Source organism: Chanodichthys erythropterus, chromosome 1 (assembly GCF_024489055.1).
Source record: "Chanodichthys erythropterus isolate Z2021 chromosome 1, ASM2448905v1, whole genome shotgun sequence".
NCBI classification, from domain to species: domain Eukaryota; kingdom Metazoa; phylum Chordata; class Actinopteri; order Cypriniformes; family Xenocyprididae; genus Chanodichthys; species Chanodichthys erythropterus.
In genome coordinates this window covers 38083587-38101740 of record NC_090221.1, presented here as the reverse complement: position 1 = coordinate 38101740, position 18154 = coordinate 38083587, and the positions used below count along the sequence as shown (strand labels likewise).

At 42.1% G+C, this 18154-nt stretch overlaps 3 protein-coding genes across 10 annotated transcripts in view; 2 read left to right on the top strand and 1 right to left on the bottom strand.

The window, feature by feature from the left end:
- The window catches only part of otop1 (otopetrin 1), a 9877-nt gene extending 5990 nt beyond the window's left edge, over window positions 1-3887 (top strand). The window contains exons 4-6 of one of the 5 annotated variants that reach the window (XR_010896263.1): window positions 1-829; window positions 1849-1994; window positions 2070-2209. The exon at window positions 1-829 is cut by the window's left edge and continues 49 nt beyond it. Coding sequence is in view for 4 of the 5 variants with exons in the window: in XM_067398514.1 (XP_067254615.1) it covers window positions 1-829; window positions 2070-2240 (1000 nt within the window). In the remaining variant the exon portion in view is untranslated. Of the gene's footprint in view, window positions 877-1848; window positions 2010-2069 lie in introns of those variants that run through there. The other 4 variants (XM_067398582.1, XM_067398514.1, XM_067398655.1 and 1 more) reach the window with 4 other exon arrangements.
- A 541-nt stretch (window positions 3888-4428) lies between these two features.
- Window positions 4429-10573, top strand: drd5a (dopamine receptor D5a). The gene has a single exon (XM_067384139.1). It carries the CDS (start codon window positions 5263-5265, stop codon window positions 6520-6522), a length of 1260 nt encoding a protein of 419 aa, XP_067240240.1. The 5' UTR covers window positions 4429-5262; the 3' UTR covers window positions 6523-10573.
- A 1163-nt stretch (window positions 10574-11736) lies between these two features.
- The window catches only part of slc2a9l2 (solute carrier family 2 member 9, like 2), a 40931-nt gene continuing 34513 nt past the window's right edge, over window positions 11737-18154 (bottom strand). For 2 of the 4 annotated variants that reach the window (XM_067398175.1, XM_067398270.1), the window contains exons 13-14: window positions 16242-16369; window positions 11737-16060 (exon numbers count right to left, since the gene is read on the bottom strand). In XM_067398175.1, the coding sequence (XP_067254276.1) occupies window positions 15830-16060; window positions 16242-16369 (359 nt within the window). In that variant the 3' untranslated portion in view covers window positions 11737-15829. The remainder of the gene's footprint in view (window positions 16061-16241; window positions 16370-18154) is intronic. The other 2 variants (XM_067398091.1, XM_067398001.1) reach the window with 1 other exon arrangement.

The following is an 18154-nucleotide window of genomic DNA, read 5'->3' as shown; positions in this document are numbered from 1 at the left end:
CTCCACCAGCCTCTACTATCTGTACCCCTTCAACATCGAGTACCACATCTTCGTCTCGGCCATGCTGTTCGTCATGTGGAAGAACATCGGCCGCACGCTGGACCGCCACAGCAACCGCAAGCGCCCCAGCACTCGCAGTCCGGGTCTGCTGCTCGGGCCGCTGCTGGGTCTGCTGGCGCTGGCCAGCTCCGTCACGGTCCTGGTGGTCTACCTCATCCACGTGGAGAAGTCGGAGCAGACGCGCGAGGCCGCCATCTCCATGTTCTACTGCTACGGCGTGGTGATGCTGGCCTGCATGTGCGGCGCGAGCGGCGCCGGCCTGCTGGTGTACCGGGTGGAGGACTGGCCCATGGACACGGGTCAGAACCCGTCGCGCACGCTGGACACGGAGCTGCTGCTGGGCTCGTCGCTGGGCTCGTGGCTGATGTCCTGGTGCAGCGTGGTGGCGGCGGCGGCCGCGGCGGGACGGAGCTCTCCCAGCTTCCGCTGGACCTGCCTGGCGTACTCGCTGCTGCTGGTGCTGGAGAAGTGCGTGCAGAACCTGTTCATCGTGGAGTCGCTGTACCGCAGGCGCAGGGAGGACGAGGCCGCGGCGCCCGAGATCTTCTCCGTGACGGCGCCGTACGACGGCATCGTCAACCGTGCCTACGAGACGCAGGACAAGCGCTGCGCTCCTCTGGACGCGGAGCCGAGCGAGAACAGACAGGGCTTCGGCCGGAAACACGCCGACGGTTCGCTTCCCGCGGGAAACCGGCTCAACGTGACGGCCGGGAGGAAGAGGCAGATCCTGAAGAACATCACCATCTTCCTCTTCATGTGCAACGTCTCGGTAAGAAGCGGCGCGAAACACGTGTTTAGGAAGCCCGTTTGTGCCACGTAAGAAAAATATACTAGTATATCGTAATTAAGACCAAACTATGATGCAAAATCATAATTATGAGAAAACAAGTAATAATTATGATATTAAAAAGTCAAAAGTATGGTTTAAAAATGTTAAATTATGACATACTAAATCATTTTGACTTTTTTATCTCATAATTTTGATGTAGTATGTCATCATTTTGAGTATCATAATTTGGACTTTTTATGTCAAAATTATGTCAGTTTGTCACTTTCATTTTTTTAAAATCTCAATGTGTATCTCATAATTATTACTTAATATTTCATAATTTTGACTTTTTATCTTATGATTTAGTATCTCATAATTTTGACTTTTTAGCTCATAATTATTACTTATTTCATAATTTTGACTTTTTATCTTAATTATGATTTAGTATCTCATAATTTTGACTTTTTAGCTCATAATTATTACTTATTTCATAATTTTTACTTTTTAAATTATGATTAAGTATTTCATAATTGACTTATGAGATACTTATGAAATACTAAGTAATTCTGAGATAAAAAAAATGTATATCATAATTATGATGCAGTATTTTTTGACTGTCATAATTTCAACATTTTATGTCAAAATTATGACAATGTCATATTTTCATTTTTTTTAGTATGTCATAATTTGGACTTTTTATCTCATAATTATAACTTAGTATCTCATAATTATGCCATAAATATTTTGTAGAATGTCAGTTTCAACTGTCATAATTTTTTATTTCAATTATGATTTAGTGTCTCATAATTGTGACTTTTTATCTTATAATTATGATTTACCAAAGCATGATTTTGTCAGTGTTTGGCAGAAAACTGATCAATCGCTCTCAAACGAACATTCAGTCGTCATTTACTCGTACACTGAAGAAAACTGGTTAGTTAGTTATGGTTAGTTATGTTTTGAATTAAACATGAACTGTTTTGTTTTGAATCAAGTTTTTTTTCTGACCCCATTGGCAGATATTTGGTCATTTCTCTTCTCCAGTAAATGAATCTTGATTTAAGAATCTTTGGATATTTGTGCTGGAGGAACATGATTTTTGCAGTGCAGCTCGAACATTCTGCTAAACATCTTCTTTTGTGTTTCACGAGGAAAGAACAAGCGAGTAAGTGACGACAGAATGGACATGTTCAGGTGAATGTTGTTTAACCGCAGCAGTGCTGTTTTCTCTCTGGTTCAGTTGTGGATTCTCCCGGCCTTCGGCTGCCGTCCGCAGTACGACAACGCTCTGGAGCAGGAGACGTTCGGCTTCAGCGTTTGGACCACGGTGCTGAACGTCGCCATTCCCATGAACCTCTTCTACCGCATGCACTCGGTGGCGTCGCTCTTCGAAGTCTTCAGGAAGGTTTGAGCGCGTGTTGAGGATGAATCACGGTACGGACTTCATCTGGTGCTCAAATACTCTACAGACCGTCATTCTCCATCCGTAATGAGGGATCAGTGTGTGATGATCAAGTTCTCATGGATTTGATTGGCTCTTAAAGACGTTCTCAGGCCTGACGATTCTTCACACACTCCTCAATGTTTACAAACCACGTCTTCAGCTGAACAAGGACGATGTTCTCTTATATCGAGTTCTCCGGCGGGATTGAATCCTGAATGATTTTAGTACACTGTCTGATTGGAAAATCCTTGAATCTTGCAGGCCATTGACTAGTGCATATTGTACTTTATCTTTCAATCTTTTTTTGTAGTTTGTCTCGGTCTGTTAGAGAAAAAGCAGCTAAAAACACACGAATCGCTCTCAGAGATCTCCAGTGATTGTCTTCAGATGGTGTCGTTGTGTCGCTCGTACTGCGGAGCTTCATGCGGGAAAAACATGTATATCGTGGGAACAAATGATCAGTTCCCATGCCGAGTGCGGCTCCGTTCTCTTCAGACGTGTGTTTCTGCAGCTTTAGCACATTATGTGACATCTATCCCAAAATATGTTATAAATGTATCTCGTCTGCATTACTCTGTGTGTGTGTGTGTGTGTGTGTGAAGATCTGCGTGACTGAGAGACCGACGGCTTTTAAACGCTCCTACATGGAGAGAAATGAGATTTCATCCCTGCATTTATGGCTTTAATGGGAAGTTCAGCTGGGATTCTGGATTGAATATATTATTCATGGTTTTGCAGGATTGTTCTGAAGTGCAGATGCTCTCTCACACACACACACACACACACACACACACACACACTCCAGCGGTTTGTTCTCACACCTGCTCTTGAATGCGATTATGGAAAGTTCTCACATCATCCGTTGGAGGAAGTTCTTCAGTCTGAGCAGAAAGGAAGTGAAATCGCTCTCTTTCGGATGTAGACGTTTGACTGGTGATGTTCAGCAGACAGTAAACGACTTTATCATCAACCTTTTTTTGTTCTTTTTTAGGAAAACACAAACACACACACAAAGAAACGCACAAGTGCAGCACAACGAGAAGATCTGTGGCACAAACCTTTTCTGTTTGTTTATGCACTTTCACCACAAATGAATAATGTGTGTTATCTTCAAATAAATAAATCCTCTTGATGTAAACAGGCCAGCGGCTTCAGAGCTTCTTTGAAACATGAAATTGTTCTTTAACACGCGTTCCTTCATCATCCTTCACTATAATATCAGTTTATAAATGTGTGTTTGTTCTGCGGTGTGTGATTTATTCCTCAGACCGTCACGCTTTCACTGCTGGATTTACCGCAGCAGATCTCTGAAGCCGAAGCTCCATAATGAAGTCAAATCTAAACATTTATTCAGGCTGTGAGTTATTAAAGCGTCAGCTTCAGTTTCAGGCTGAAGACACTCGAGGAACCGTCTGTTCTTCAGTTGTTTTCATCACCTGCTAAAGATTGAAATATCTGCTGAAAAAGTTCAGGTCAGTTTAACTATCATTTATGGCCTCTCATCTCTTTGAGTTTCTTTTTTAAGCAAATGAAGGTATTTTGGAAGAATGTTTGGAGCCGAACGACATTAAAAACCACATTAACTGATACATGATGTTCTCGTTTTCCAGCGCAAACATCTAAAGATTCTTAAATCAAGAAACATTTACTGCAGGAGCAAAACGACTGAAGATATTAAGATGGCAGATATTTGTTCTTGCTTTAAGCTCAAACTCACTTCAGTTTGACTCATTTCTCAGAATTTCTTCAGTCATTGTTCTTCTCCAGTAACTGTATCTTGATTTAAGAACGTTTAGATATTTGTGATGGAAAACACGGAGGAAGAACATGAATAATTGATGTCAGAAAGTGGTTTCAGAGTTGGTGATTCATTATGAAGACACATTAAGACAAACATTACTTTGTTTAAGAGCATCACTGATGAATGAGTCACAGTAAGAGCAGGATCTGCTTCAGACGCTCCATCCCAGTGAAGATCAGGGTCAGTGTGCCTCTGTTCTCACATCAGTGAGGGAAAAGCCCGTCAAACACAGATGTGCTCCAGCAATCCCACAATCCCCCCTGGCTGGATGCATCTGGATGTTTGTTTGCTCACACGACACTGAGTCCCAGAGTGAATTCAAGAGCATCTTCTCGCGCTTCGAGTCTCCAGCAGCACCTGAGGCCTGTGACATGACAGCAGCAGCCACACATATCTGAGTCTGCCGCTGGCGATGCACTGTCCAATGCCTGACCTTTTCTGTCGAGCACGAGCACAGACTGATCTCTGCTCTGACAGACTGCGGATGGATCGAGTGATTCTCCGATGCGCGTGAACGCCTGTGGGCGGCGCTCGTGTCCGCCGCTGCATTCATTGAGGATTGTTGCATTGATTTGAATGAATGAATCTTCAAAGCAAAACTCCCGCGCGCGAGCAGTGAACTCTGTGACGAAAATAATGCTGTTTTAGCTAGTCATTTTTCTTGCATTTTGTCATATATATACTGTGTGTGTATATATATATATGATGGTAAAAGAACTTCACACATCTCGTCTGCATTATATTTCATGGATTACCAGAAGCATGCAAACAATATGAAATACAAAAATAACAATGAGAAAGGTCATATAATTATTGAATTGTGTTCGTGTGTGAAGCTGTTTTCCGCTTGTGATTCTTTTATTCATTCTCTGCATTTCTAGATTGACATGAATGTGTGTTTCTCTCTCTCTCTCTCTCTCTCTCTCTCTCTCTCTCTCTCTTGCTCGCTCTCGCTCAAAATAGCAGTGCACAGTTCCCTGGCGCTCAGAGAGGTCGGACTACCGTCGAGCACACACACACACACACACACACACACTGATCCGCGCGCTCGGATCATCTGGACCCGCTCGGTGTCGGATTCCCTCTTTGATCGTCCGTAATGCGGGACGCACCGGCACCGGAGACCGCGCGAACGCACGCGCTCGCACACACCCCCGATGGCGACCCGTGAGCGCGCCGGGACCCAGCATGCCCAACCGAACCGAGCCCGTGCCGCGGGAGATGCTGAGGCGCGCGCTCACCGGATGCCTGCTGTCCGTCCTGATCCTCTGGACTCTGTTCGGGAACATCCTGGTGTGCACCACCGTGCTGCGCTTCCGCCACCTGCGCGCTAAAGTTACGAACATCTTCATCGTGTCGCTGGCCGTGTCGGACCTGTTCGTGGCCGTGCTGGTGATGCCGTGGAAGGCGGTGGCGGAGGTGGCCGGGTTCTGGCCGTTCGGCGCCTTCTGCGACATCTGGGTGGCTTTCGACATCATGTGCTCCACCGCGTCCATCCTCAACCTGTGCGTAATCAGCGTGGACCGCTACTGGGCGATCAGCAGCCCGTTCCGCTACGAGCGCAAGATGACCCCGCGCGTGGCCTCCGTGATGATCGGCGCGGCGTGGACTCTGTCCGTGCTCATCTCGTTCATCCCCGTGCAGCTGGACTGGCACAAAGCCGCGGAGTCCAACGCCACCGGGCCGGACGACGGCGACAACTGCGACTCGAGCCTGAACCGCGAGTACGCCATCTCCTCGTCCCTCATCAGCTTCTACATTCCCGTGGCCATCATGATCGTCACGTACACGCGGATCTACCGGATCGCGCAGATCCAGATCCGGAGGATCGCCTCGCTGGAGCGCGCGGCCGAGCACGCGCAGAGCTGCCGGACGAACCGGCTCGCGTGCGCGCACCACAGCAGCCTGAAGACGAACTTCAACCGCGAGACCAAAGTTCTGAAGACGCTGTCCATCATCATGGGCGTGTTCGTGTGCTGCTGGCTGCCGTTCTTCGTGCTCAACTGCGTGGTTCCGTTCTGCCACAACAAGCCGTCCGCGGGCCTCCCGTGCGTCAGCGACACCACCTTCGACGTGTTCGTGTGGTTCGGCTGGACCAACTCGTCGCTGAACCCCGTCATCTACGCCTTCAACGCGGAGTTCCGCAAGGGCTTCTCCAGCCTGCTGGGCTGCCGGAACCGCTGCCGGACTCCGGTGGAGACGGTCAACATCAGCAACGAGCTCGTGTCCTACAACCAGGACACGCTGTTCCACAAGGAGATGGCGAGCGCGTACGTCAACATCATCCCGAACGTGGTGGACGACACGTTCGACCGGATCTCGCAGCTTTCGCGCGACGACAACAACGAGGAGGACGACGACGTGTGCACGGACTCTGTGTGCGATCTGGAGTGCGAGGCGGACGGTGCGGAGCGGCACGCGGCGTTCACGCCGAACGGCATCCGCTGAGCGTGAGCGCGCACCGCTGCTGGACTGTGTTCGCGTACTGTTTCTGAGCAGGTGTATGTCGCGCGTACAGGTGTTGACACATGACCGCGCTGCTGTGGAGCCGGTGAGTCGCGCGCAGTTATCATATGATGACGGTGATTATTATTATTGTTGTTATTTAGTCAGCACGATCAGAAAAGAGAAGTTAAAGCAGGACATTTACTGCTGTTAGTGCCTGAAACCCTGTAACTGATTAACTGGACAAGCAAAATGACTGAAGATATGAACTCTTGTTTTATGAAAATATTGAAAAATTAGATCTTTGTTTTAACATTTCTCTATTTCTCATTCAGATTTTTGTTCTTGTTTTAAGCAAAGACTTATTTTTATATATTTTTTCAAAATATTTTTCATAAAACAACACTTAATATCTTCAGTCGTTCCTCTTCTCCAGTAAATGTTTCTTGATTTAGGAATGTTTTGATATTTGTGCTGAAAAACAAGACAGAAATCCAGTCTTTACAGATATTAGGTCTCACTTCCGGTTCACACATGGAAGTATCCTAAACAAAACAAATGAATTATATTGTGAACAATGAACCCAAATAACTTCATCTGAATTCAAAATGATGAAAAATCAGCAAACTGAGAAAGTTGAGTGATTAATTTTACACCGAACAGACCTGCTTTAGAGATACAGATGTGAGACACACTTTATTTTGTTACATGTTTTTACTATAGTAATAACTATTAATTATGCATAATTACATGCAGCTAATCCTAAAGCAAACCCCAATCATCACCCTATAGTAAGTACATGTAGTTATTAATATCACACCTTAAAATAAACTGATATATGATTTGTTATTATTAGGGGTGTAACGATGTATCGTGTCACAATATATCACGAAAATGCAACAATATGTATCATGTCTAGTTCACATGACAGATTTAATGTGGCACCAAATATAGTCAGCTTCCATGTATATGAATTATTATTAATAAATGATGTATGTTAATAATGTAAGTAACACTTTATTTTACAGATCCACATGTGTTCATACTGTGTACTTATTATAGCAATTACAATAACTGTAATAATAACGCCTCATATCACCAGTACTGTATTGAGTACACTGTAAGTACACATACTGTAAAATATCGTGTAACTATAACGTATGCAGTCAGAGGTGAAGCATGTGTGTCTAACAGAATTATGATTATTTCTATTCTGCTGTCAGCGACCAAATCCAAGCTTACCAAAGTTGGCATTTTAATGATCAGTACTGTTTACCATATGAGTGAGAAGTAATAATTACAACAAAAGTACCATTTTAGATCAGTGTTGTTCATCAAACTGAATCGTGACATGAGCGCTCTGTTACACCTCATGATACCTTCTATAAATCAGATGTTTTTGCTTTTGCAATTCGACTCTCCCCCTCCCAGCAATCATGTTCAAGAACGTTCTGACAACGTTCCCATTAAGTTACAAAAATGCAGTTTCTGAACATCCAAAACACCCAGTTTTTTAAAAACGTTTTTTATGAATGTTAATGAAACATTCCATTGTATCATTCTTCAAACATTATGAGATTGTTACTTTTGAATGTTCTCTGAACGTTCCGAAACAAGTAGAAACATTTAAAAATGGTTTAACTAAAAGTTTCAGAACGATGTATAAATAATATTGATGTTTTGATAACATCATTAAAGACCGGATAACATTGAATGAACGTTCTATTAACGTTACTGGAAGAACGTTTGTATGTTGAGAGAACCTTGACAGAACGTTCTGAAACAAGTAGAAACGTTTAAATAAAAAGTTTCAGAATGATGAACAATGTATTGATAACATTATTAAAGATCAGATAACTCTGAACGAACGTTCTATTAACGTCACTTGTTCTTAACGTTGAGAGAACGTTTCCTGTTAGCTGTGTTATTAACTTTCATATCGTTTTCCACTTGCGACTTCGCCGGATCGTTCATGTGCTTGAAACTCATTTCATTCCAGTATTTGACAGTATTTCCGATTCCAGCTGCGAGTCAAACGCATTGCATTATGGGATACACCGTGTTGCACATTTTGGCAAATGCAGCAGGTCATGTGGCGCACTGCATAGTGTACATACGGCAGAAACAGTATGAGAGCCGAACACAGCTTCCTCTGTCATCATCATCATCATCATCATCATCATCACCACCGTCCGCGACTCAATCCTGCCGGAGAGATTCTACAGAAGCGCGGCCTTATTCCGTCTGTAACTGAACGGCCTTACACCGAGTGCAATATCCCAGAACTCTGACCGACTCCGACCGCCCCGACATGCCAAACCACTCAAGTGCCCACCGGACCGACTGTACACCCCCCTCACCGACCTGCGCGGGCGCGGGACTCCCGCCAGAATCAACACACGAGCTCATGACTCTTTTATAGAAGCATTTATTTATTCCTTTCTAGAGGTCACGTGATGCTGCCGTTGTTTATGAATGAACCGAGGTTTGTTGTTCACTGCAGAAAATCATGTTCTTCCTCAGTGTTTCTGTCTTGTTTCCAGCACAAATATCTAATATCTAATATTAAGTCTTAAAATGAAGTGAGATTATGATTAAAACAAGAACAAAGATCAGAAAAATCATCTTGTTTCCCCTTTTTTAGTTGAAACTCACTTCATTTTGATACATTAATCAGAAATCAAGACTTACTGTTCCGTCCTTCTGCTTCTCCAGTAAATGGATGTTGATGTTTGTGCTGGAAACAGAAACGCTGATGAAGGTGTGGAGGCTGTCATCATGTCGTGTTTGATCGTGAATGTCTGAAGATCTGTTACAGGACACGTTTAATATCGTGATGCTTTATGATGTTTCATTACTGTAATGTTTATTGTTTACATAAGCGAAGCCTGTAGATTCACTGTAATTCAGCTAAAACCATGAGCAGTGACTCTGTGTGTGTGTGTGTGTGTGTTGTTTTTCTCACTCACACACATGAACTGAATGTACACTAACAGTCATGTGCACAGATGTTTTTCAGTAAAATGAGCATTAAAATGTCATATCTTGTACTTGTTGCAGGTGTTTCAGTAGGTCAGGTGTGTGTGTGTGTGTGTGTGTGTGTGTGTGTGTGTTCACTGAAACTGGAGAGCACTTTCTCTGGACGTTGTCTGTCCTGTGCTTCATCATGATCTTGTTGATCGAAGAGGCCTAAAATGTAGGTCTATTTCGGCTCTGATGCTCTTGAGAATTCATGATGGTAGAATTGATTTCATTAAACAGCACTTCTTATCTTCAGTCGTTTCTCTTCTCCAGTAAATGTGTCTTGATTTAAGAATCTTTAGATATTTGTGCTGGAAAACAGGACAGAAATCAGTTTTTTCCAGTAACGTGATGTTACAGAGGAGCTGAATAACTGCATTTCTCTGAAGTTATTATTTCTGATCAATACTTCAGCAGATGCTTCATATCCATCGTTCGGCTCCAGCTGTGCGGCTGTAATTCAGTCTGTCTCGGATATCGATGTTCCCGATGATCTTGATGTGAGTGTGAGACTCTTCAGATGTGATGATAATGTCATGAGGAAATCAGTGTGTGAGATTCAGCAGAATATGAGCCGGAACTGTCGGTGATCTCAGATGGATTTCCTTCAGAAACAGTGAAATAATCCTGGATCTGTTACGGATCATTGGATGTTCAGGGTTCCGTCCAGAAGCCTGTGGTCGTCGCTTGATGAAATGCTGGATTATGATGCACTTTCTTACTGGAGATAAAACAGATCCCGCTAAGCTCAGTGTCAGGTCCACAGTTTTGTGATTCGTGTGTCACTGTGTTTTGTCACCGTCTCAGCGAGTGTTTTTACGAACAGCAAATTCCAGATCAGTGAAAACTGTTTTGTGAGCAAGAATTGAGACATTCGAGACGCCTGGTCTGTATGAAAGCTTGTTAAAAAATTACGAATTTATATCTCGCAATTCTGATTTTTCTTCTCACAATCCTGACTTTATTTCTCACAAGTTTATAACTCGCAATTCTCACATTATTCCGAATCTGAATTCTGAAACTAGTAACATTCAAAAAGTTAATGACCTAAAATGTTTCAGAAAAAAATTCCATGAATTTATTTCAGACAATTATTAGTAGCAATTGTGAGAAATAATGTCAGATTTTAAAACTAGGAATTGCGAGTCAGAATCGGAGTCGGAATTCCTAGTGGGAAACTGGGAATTACATGTTTAATTCCAAGTCAGAAACTCGGAATTTCGAATTGGAATTGCTAGTTGGAATTCCAAGTCGGAAACTCAGAATTGTGAGAAATAAAGCCATGGAACTATTTTTCTGAAATGTTTTAAGTCGACTAACTTTTTAATGTTTGTTTCAGAACTTTATAACTCAGAATTACAAGAAATAAAGTCTGAATTCTGAGTTGTCAATTCCAAGTTGCTATTACAAAGGTTGACCTAAAACGTTTCAGAAAAATGTTCCATGACTTTATTTCACACAATTATTAGCTTTATTATTAGCAATTGCGAGAAATAAACTCAGATTTTAAAACTAGGAAATGTGAGTTGTAATTCCTAGTCTGAAATTTGGAATTACGTATTTAATTCCAAGTCGGAAACTCGGAACTGCACGTCGAAAATCTTAGTCGGAAACTTAGAAGTTTGAGTCAGAATTTCTAGTTGGAGACTTTGAATTGTGAGTCGGAATTCCAAGCCAGAAATTCGGAGAAATAAAGTAATGGAGCTTTTTTCTGAAACGTTTTAGGTCGACTAACTTTTTAATGATCAGAGAGCTGCTAATAATAAAGTCGACATAAAATGTTTCAGAAAAAAGTTCCATGACTTCATTTCTCGCAACTCAGAGTTTCTGACTTGGAATTCCGACTCATATTTCCGAGTTTCCGACTTTATTTTTTGCAATTCCGTGTTATAAAGTCTGAGTTCTGACATTTATAAGTTAGTTGAATGTTCCTAAAACGTTTCAGAAAAAAAAGTTCTGACTATATTTCTCACAATTCCAAGTTTACTACTTGGAATTCAGACTTTATTTCATGCAATTCCAAGTTATACAGTCTGAGTTCTGAAACAAGTAGTAACATTTAAGTTAGTCGACCTAAAATATTTCAGAAAAAAGGTTCCATGACTTTATTCCTCACAATTCTGTTTACAACTCAGAATTCATACTTTATTATTATTATTAATTCATTATTAGCAACTCTGAGTTTAAGACTCGGAATTCAGACTTTATTTCTTTATATGGACACTTGGAATTGCAAGTCGTGAGTCCTAGTCGGAAATTCGGATTTGCAAATTAGAATTCCAAGTAGGAAACTTGGAAAGTCATGGAACTTTTTTCTGAAATGTTTTAGGTCATATAACTTTCTAAATGTCACGTCCTGCCTGCACACTGCGGCTCTACTGACCGACACGCTTATCGTCACAGAACACCAGCAACAGCTGCCACCACTGCTGATATTTGTTTGTAACATTTTAGACCTTATATATGACGTTTTGTTCCTGATTCTAAAAATATTCTCAGAAAACAAGACTTCTTATATGTAATTTTGCTTCTCCAGTAAATGTCAATATTAGTACTGGGAAAGAACATCATTTATTTGCAGTGTAACCACATCATAATCATAGTTCAGGTGCAGCGCGGCCGTGTTGAGCGTCAGGTGAAGCGCACTGAACTCCAGTTCCAGCATCGCTTTAATACACAAACCGCATTTTTCACAGTTTTACTGTAGTTCAGCTTGTTTTACAGTGATTCACACGTGTTTGATAAGGAGACTGCAGAGAGTAGATTGAATCTGAGCAGTGAATGTGAATGAGATGTGTGTGTGTGTGTGTGTGTGAGACACTGATCCTGAGCGTGTTACACTGCAATCAAACACTGAAAGAGATCCATCTGCTTCCTGCCAACTCGTGATGTCATGGGGCTTTTCTTACCCGGCACACACACACACACATTTATCCATTTAGGTAAATGAAACTTCTTTTGTTTTTATGCAATATTTTGTTTTGTCATCAAACGTTTTTATTCAAACAAACAAACAGAATCCAGCAGAATCTGAACGCAGCTCACGAGCGCCAGTCGCTCCAACTCATCAACTCTTAGTTATTCCTTCATTAGTGACTGTCTAGAGATGATATGTTTCATTAGATTGTGTAATAGAGCGGATGCTGACACATCCCGCGGGAGGGGGAACACTGTAATCACCGGATTACCACGACCTCCTAATGGAATCTAATCCCAGAGAAATAATTCATGAAAAATAGCAGCGCATTCCTGCAGCAGAAAGCACAGGTCAGCGTGACCTCAGACACATGATCATGTACGCTGTGAGAAAATCATATGACACTACTGGAAATCATCACAATAATTTAACCAATTTCAGCTTCATTTTTCAAGTTATACGAGTTGTTCCGTATGTTCCGCAGAACAAACGTTATTTTGAAGAACATTGGGAACCAAACAACATTGGGCCCTATTGACTTGCATTGTCATTGTATGGACAAAAAAAAGAAAAAAAGTCAGAATATCTTCCTGATGTTTGTCATGTGATTTGACACTGTGACGTCATTCTCTCACTGCAGATGAATGCTTTTCAGGCTTTAGTGTCCCTCGAGAGCGTTCGCCGTCTCTCTATAATCATATCCATGAAAGCACAGAAACACAAGCGGCTGATCCTCTGCGCAGACGCCTCGACCTACAAACACATCCGTCCGACCGGCGCTGAAGCCACATCCAATCACCTGTGAGCGGCTCGTCCAATCAGCAGCAATGTCACACACACACACACACACACACACACTGATGAAGCTTCAGTGTCAGTGTTTATGAGCGCTCTCATTATCTCTGAGTGCTCTGCTGTCTGTCCGACTCTCTGTCATTCAGGATAAACAGGATTCACCCGTTTCTCTGTCCTAAAGGCATTAAATCAGGTTTACAGCTGCATACACGCGTATGTTTGTCTAAATGAGGACATTTCTGAGACTTCTATTGACAGTGAAAACAATCTGGTGTACTTTGAATTGGGCTGATGGTGCAATAAGCGCTTCTGTGTATTGTCTAATATAACAAGTTTAAGGGTCTATAAAAAAAGAATGGTAGAGTAAAAACTGTTCAAAATTGGGATGTTATTGGAGCAGTAGCTCTAGTATAAATCACTAATGTTTGTTTGAACTCATCCTTAAAGAAAGCGGAGAATAACTAACACAAATTCGGCTCATGGTGCGATTAGGGGCCACGGCGAAGTCCAAGGGTACATAAAGAACAGTAGAGTAAAAACTGTTCAAACTTTGGAAGTTATTGTAGCAGTAGAAGTTGTATTATGTGCCAATGGTGACAGTCAAACATGGGAAAAAGCACTTTTTGATTGCATGTAACTCAAGAAATACTCAAGATATCTTAATATCCTTTGAGGTGTTGGTTCTTAAACGTTTGATATTTCCATTTTTAAGGCCCTATATGTTTAAATTCTAGAGATATGGGGATCTCATTATGATCATATTAAATGAGTCAATTTGATCTTGAACTCTATCTCATCTCAAGGTTTGTTGTGTTTCTGAAACACACTGTATTGTGACGACAGTCTGTCTCCAGCAGCAGACGGACAGAATCCATCAGGACACACTGGATGTGATTCCACATTATGACACGCTCGGGAAGTCCAGCTGAACACCAGCTCAAAATCCCATTAGAAACGCAATTACTGCATGGAAACGGCATTCGGAGGGAGTGATTTTTATACCAGGATGATTTCAATTACAGAGCAGCACGGAAAAAAAAAACTGATTTCCTACTCAGTATTTTTATCGTTTTCCAGCACAAACATTTAAACATTTAGAAATCAAAATATTTACTGGAGAAGCAAAATGACTTATTTTCTAAAAAAATGATCAAATTTAAATGAGCTTACAGTAATAATAATCTGTCAGTCAAACTTAATTCAAAGGAAAAACAGGATTATTTTCTGACCCCACTGGCAGATATTTGTTCCCGTTTTAAGCAGTTTTTCCCTCTCAGCAGATGAAATGCATTGTGGGTGAAGTAACATCAGCGCTTCACTAATCATAAGTTGTTCTGGATAAAATGAATCATGTTAATATAATCTTGCTGACAAGCGTCAATATCTGTCTGTGCGTTTGATGTTTGAAGGTCTGATTTCACATGAATCAAACCTCAGACGGTGTTTTGAGTTTCTGTCTATCTTTAGGCGGCTGGAGTGTGTGATGGATTCTGCTGCTGAACATCATTATCTGAGCTGCGGCCGCTGGGAGCTTTACACACACACACACACACACACACACACACACACACGGGCTGATGGCCTGGATATGCTTCAGTCTCACAGGACGTCAGGTGAGATTCTCCTCACACAGATCTCCCAGAATGCTCTCTGCCCGTGTGTGTGTGTGTGTGTGCCATAGGGAATAAAAATACTACAGTAAAAACCTGGAAATTATTTAACAGTAAGTTCCTGTACAATATGCACAGAAAAAACTAATAGATCTAGCCTTACATTTACACATGTAATTTTACAATAATATTTGAGTCATCTTTTAATTTACATAGAAATCCATAGTTTATTTGTCTCCATTGGCAGATATTTGTTCTTGTTTGAAGCACAAACTCACTTCATTTTGACACATTTTTCATTAAACAACACTTGATATCTTCAGTCGTTTCTCTTCTCCAGTAAATGTTTCTTGATTTAGGAATCTTTAGATATTTTTGCTGAAAACAAACAGAAACACTGAGGAAGAACATGAGTTTTTTACAGAGTAAAAAAGATATTTGATGTTTGTTGGAATAAACACTTTTACTTAGTTTCATTGAATGTGTCACTTTCATCTCATAAATATAACTTATAATTCTGAATTTTTACATCATAATTACGATTTACAAAATATAACATGATTTGTTTCTTATGTGGCGGAAACGGGCTTCCACAGAAACAGCACTTTAAATTGAGTGTAATGGACTGCCTGAAGTGTTTGTTTTTACATATATAATACGTATTATGTAAATATTTTTTTAATAATTTCAGTCAAGCATTATGAAAACAGAAATTAAATGAAATTAAAATTGAGGTTTGTCTTGAGGCAGCTGCTCTAGAATCTCAAACTCACTGACATGAAGGAAACACTCGATGTTTTAGCTGGATCTTCAAGTCTGTGAGGAACATGACACACACACACACACACACACACACACACACTCATCCGATTGGAAAGGACTGAAGTTAAAAAACAACACGCTCTTCAATCATAAAAACGAGCTGAACATCATTTCAGAAAGGAAATGACATCATGTCCAGGGTGTGTCAGAAGCAGCTCTCCATCTCCACGTCGGCACACTTGAGTCCGTTGGCGTCCAGCACGTCCTGCATCTCTCGCTCGTCAGTCTGATCCGCGACTCTGTTGATCTTGGAGAAACTCTGGCTGATCTCCACAAAGGTCTTGTTTTTGGTCTCCGGCAGAACGACGAACAGGTAAACGGCTCCGGCGACACAAACCACCACGAACAGCAGGAAGGCAAACGTCTGCAGCGCCGCCTACAGGAGCACACACACACACACACTAATCCAATCCTCGTCCAACATGCACTGTGTTATTCTAACTGGAAGACCGTCTGAGTATGTTTGGAATACTCATTTCAACATACTAGGGACACATTAATTCTAATTTCGAACACTATTTAGGACGGATAGCATGTGAACGGGGATTGAGTCTCACCTGTATGAAGGGGAACAGGAGTCCCACAGCGAAGTTCGAGAGCCAGTTGACGGTGCCGGCGATCATGAACGCCGCCGGACGATACGACTGCTCAAACAGCTCCCCCGTCAACACGAACGGGACGCCACCTAACACACCAGAACATCCATCAACACATGAACACGAGGAGAGCCGTCTGCTCTCACCTACGACTAACCCTCTCCGAACACTCTTGCCTGACCATCAGACACTTCAGCTTCAGCAACCGACAGGATTTCATTAACACTTTGTGAGAATCGCTTTTACACTCTCGGTTTGAACAAAAATTACCAACATTTAAATCTCTAAACGGAACAATACCGAATCAAACAAAACTGACGGACATCTAAGTATTCGTCACCGAAATCTCGGGAACAAACAAACATACGTGCACAACTCCGTTGCTTCCCCAGAAAAACAAACTTCATCCTCCGTTCCCTTAACGCTGGGTTCTTTGGGAAGCTGAAAAGGGTCATCTTTCCCTCACAACCAAAAACACACTTCTTTGTTTACAGGAGCTGCGTCTCATTTCGGAGGCTGTGTCCTCCGGAGGTCGCATTTGAAGGCTGCATACTTCATCAAGGATGTCTTATTTAAGAAAAGTAACCGTAATAAAACTGACTGATATTCATTGTGAGGTGTAAAATACTGTCATTTCTTTCTCACGTTGCAATCTAACGCTTATTTTCTTAAATGAGACTGCCGCGATGATGTAAGCAGCCTTCGAAGGGTGCAGCCCCTGAACTGGGACACAGCCATTGTTGACAAATATCTCGGCTTCCGTATCCCGAACGAAGCGTGTTGCTGGGCGTGATCTTGCTCTGCTCTGGGTGATGTGTGTGTGTGTGTGTGTGTGCGCACGATTATCAGGGAGAAGTGCCCATACAAGGATTTCCGCTCTCTTTTGACGTCATTCAGGACACACTTGAAAAAAACTCTCAGAATCCTGTACTGAAACCGGAAGTAGCGGATTTGGCACAGAAATACTCCATCATATGTCCAACTCGTGTTTTGAGACTTTGGCCTTGTTTAGCATGAGAATTAAACTTCAACAGTGTAAATAAGTCAGAATGCATGAAATAGCATTACCCCCCCATCAACATTCAAAAAGTAATGATTGTAAAATTATAAAATGAAATGTTCACTTAATGTTTCTACTAACCTAAGCAAACTTTACATAACTGAGAACATTCATTCATAAAGTTAATGAAAATGTTATTAAAACGTTATTAGAGTATAGTTTTGTTAGCTGGAAATGAATGAACAAATGAACAAATGAATGAATGACGAGGAACATCGACACAGATCTGCTGCTTGAACACACAATGAATCAGTGTAATGGAGGAATGAGAAGATCAGCCGTCTGTCTGTGTCCTCGCAGCTCGTGTCCTGAGGATTTGACACGGATTGAGCGGCACATCTATTTTTAAACATTTGCTTTAATGTTTTTTTGGACAGCAGGAAACATTTGAGTTCCAGCACATCTGGATCAGTCCCTTAATAACATGAACTGCCATGGCCATAATCTGCACACACACACACACACACACACACACACACACACACACACACGGGTCACTGCATCATTACATAAACGGCAGCGAGCTGGTGATGTCAGTGCGCGGATGAAGCACCTGCACACGCTCTCCTCTTCATCCCGAGGAAAGAAACGTCACGTCACCTCCAGCTCAGACACACACTGAATCCCAGAATCCCGCACTGAGACACACAGCCGTCAGTCCTCAGGAACGTGATCGTGTCTAAACTGGGAAACTGTGACGGACGGACGACTAGAACTGACACTTCAGAAGAAAATGAAGGAATCGATTTAATAATGCAAACGTGTTCAGGGAAATTAATCTCTTTCCTGCTGTTCAGTGACAGGCTGCTGATCT

Excerpts from the sequence above, each read along its gene's own strand:
- drd5a (XM_067384139.1), top strand. The coding sequence starts at position 5,263 with ATGCCCAACCGAACCGAGCCCGTGCCGCGGGAGATGCTGAGGCGCGCG.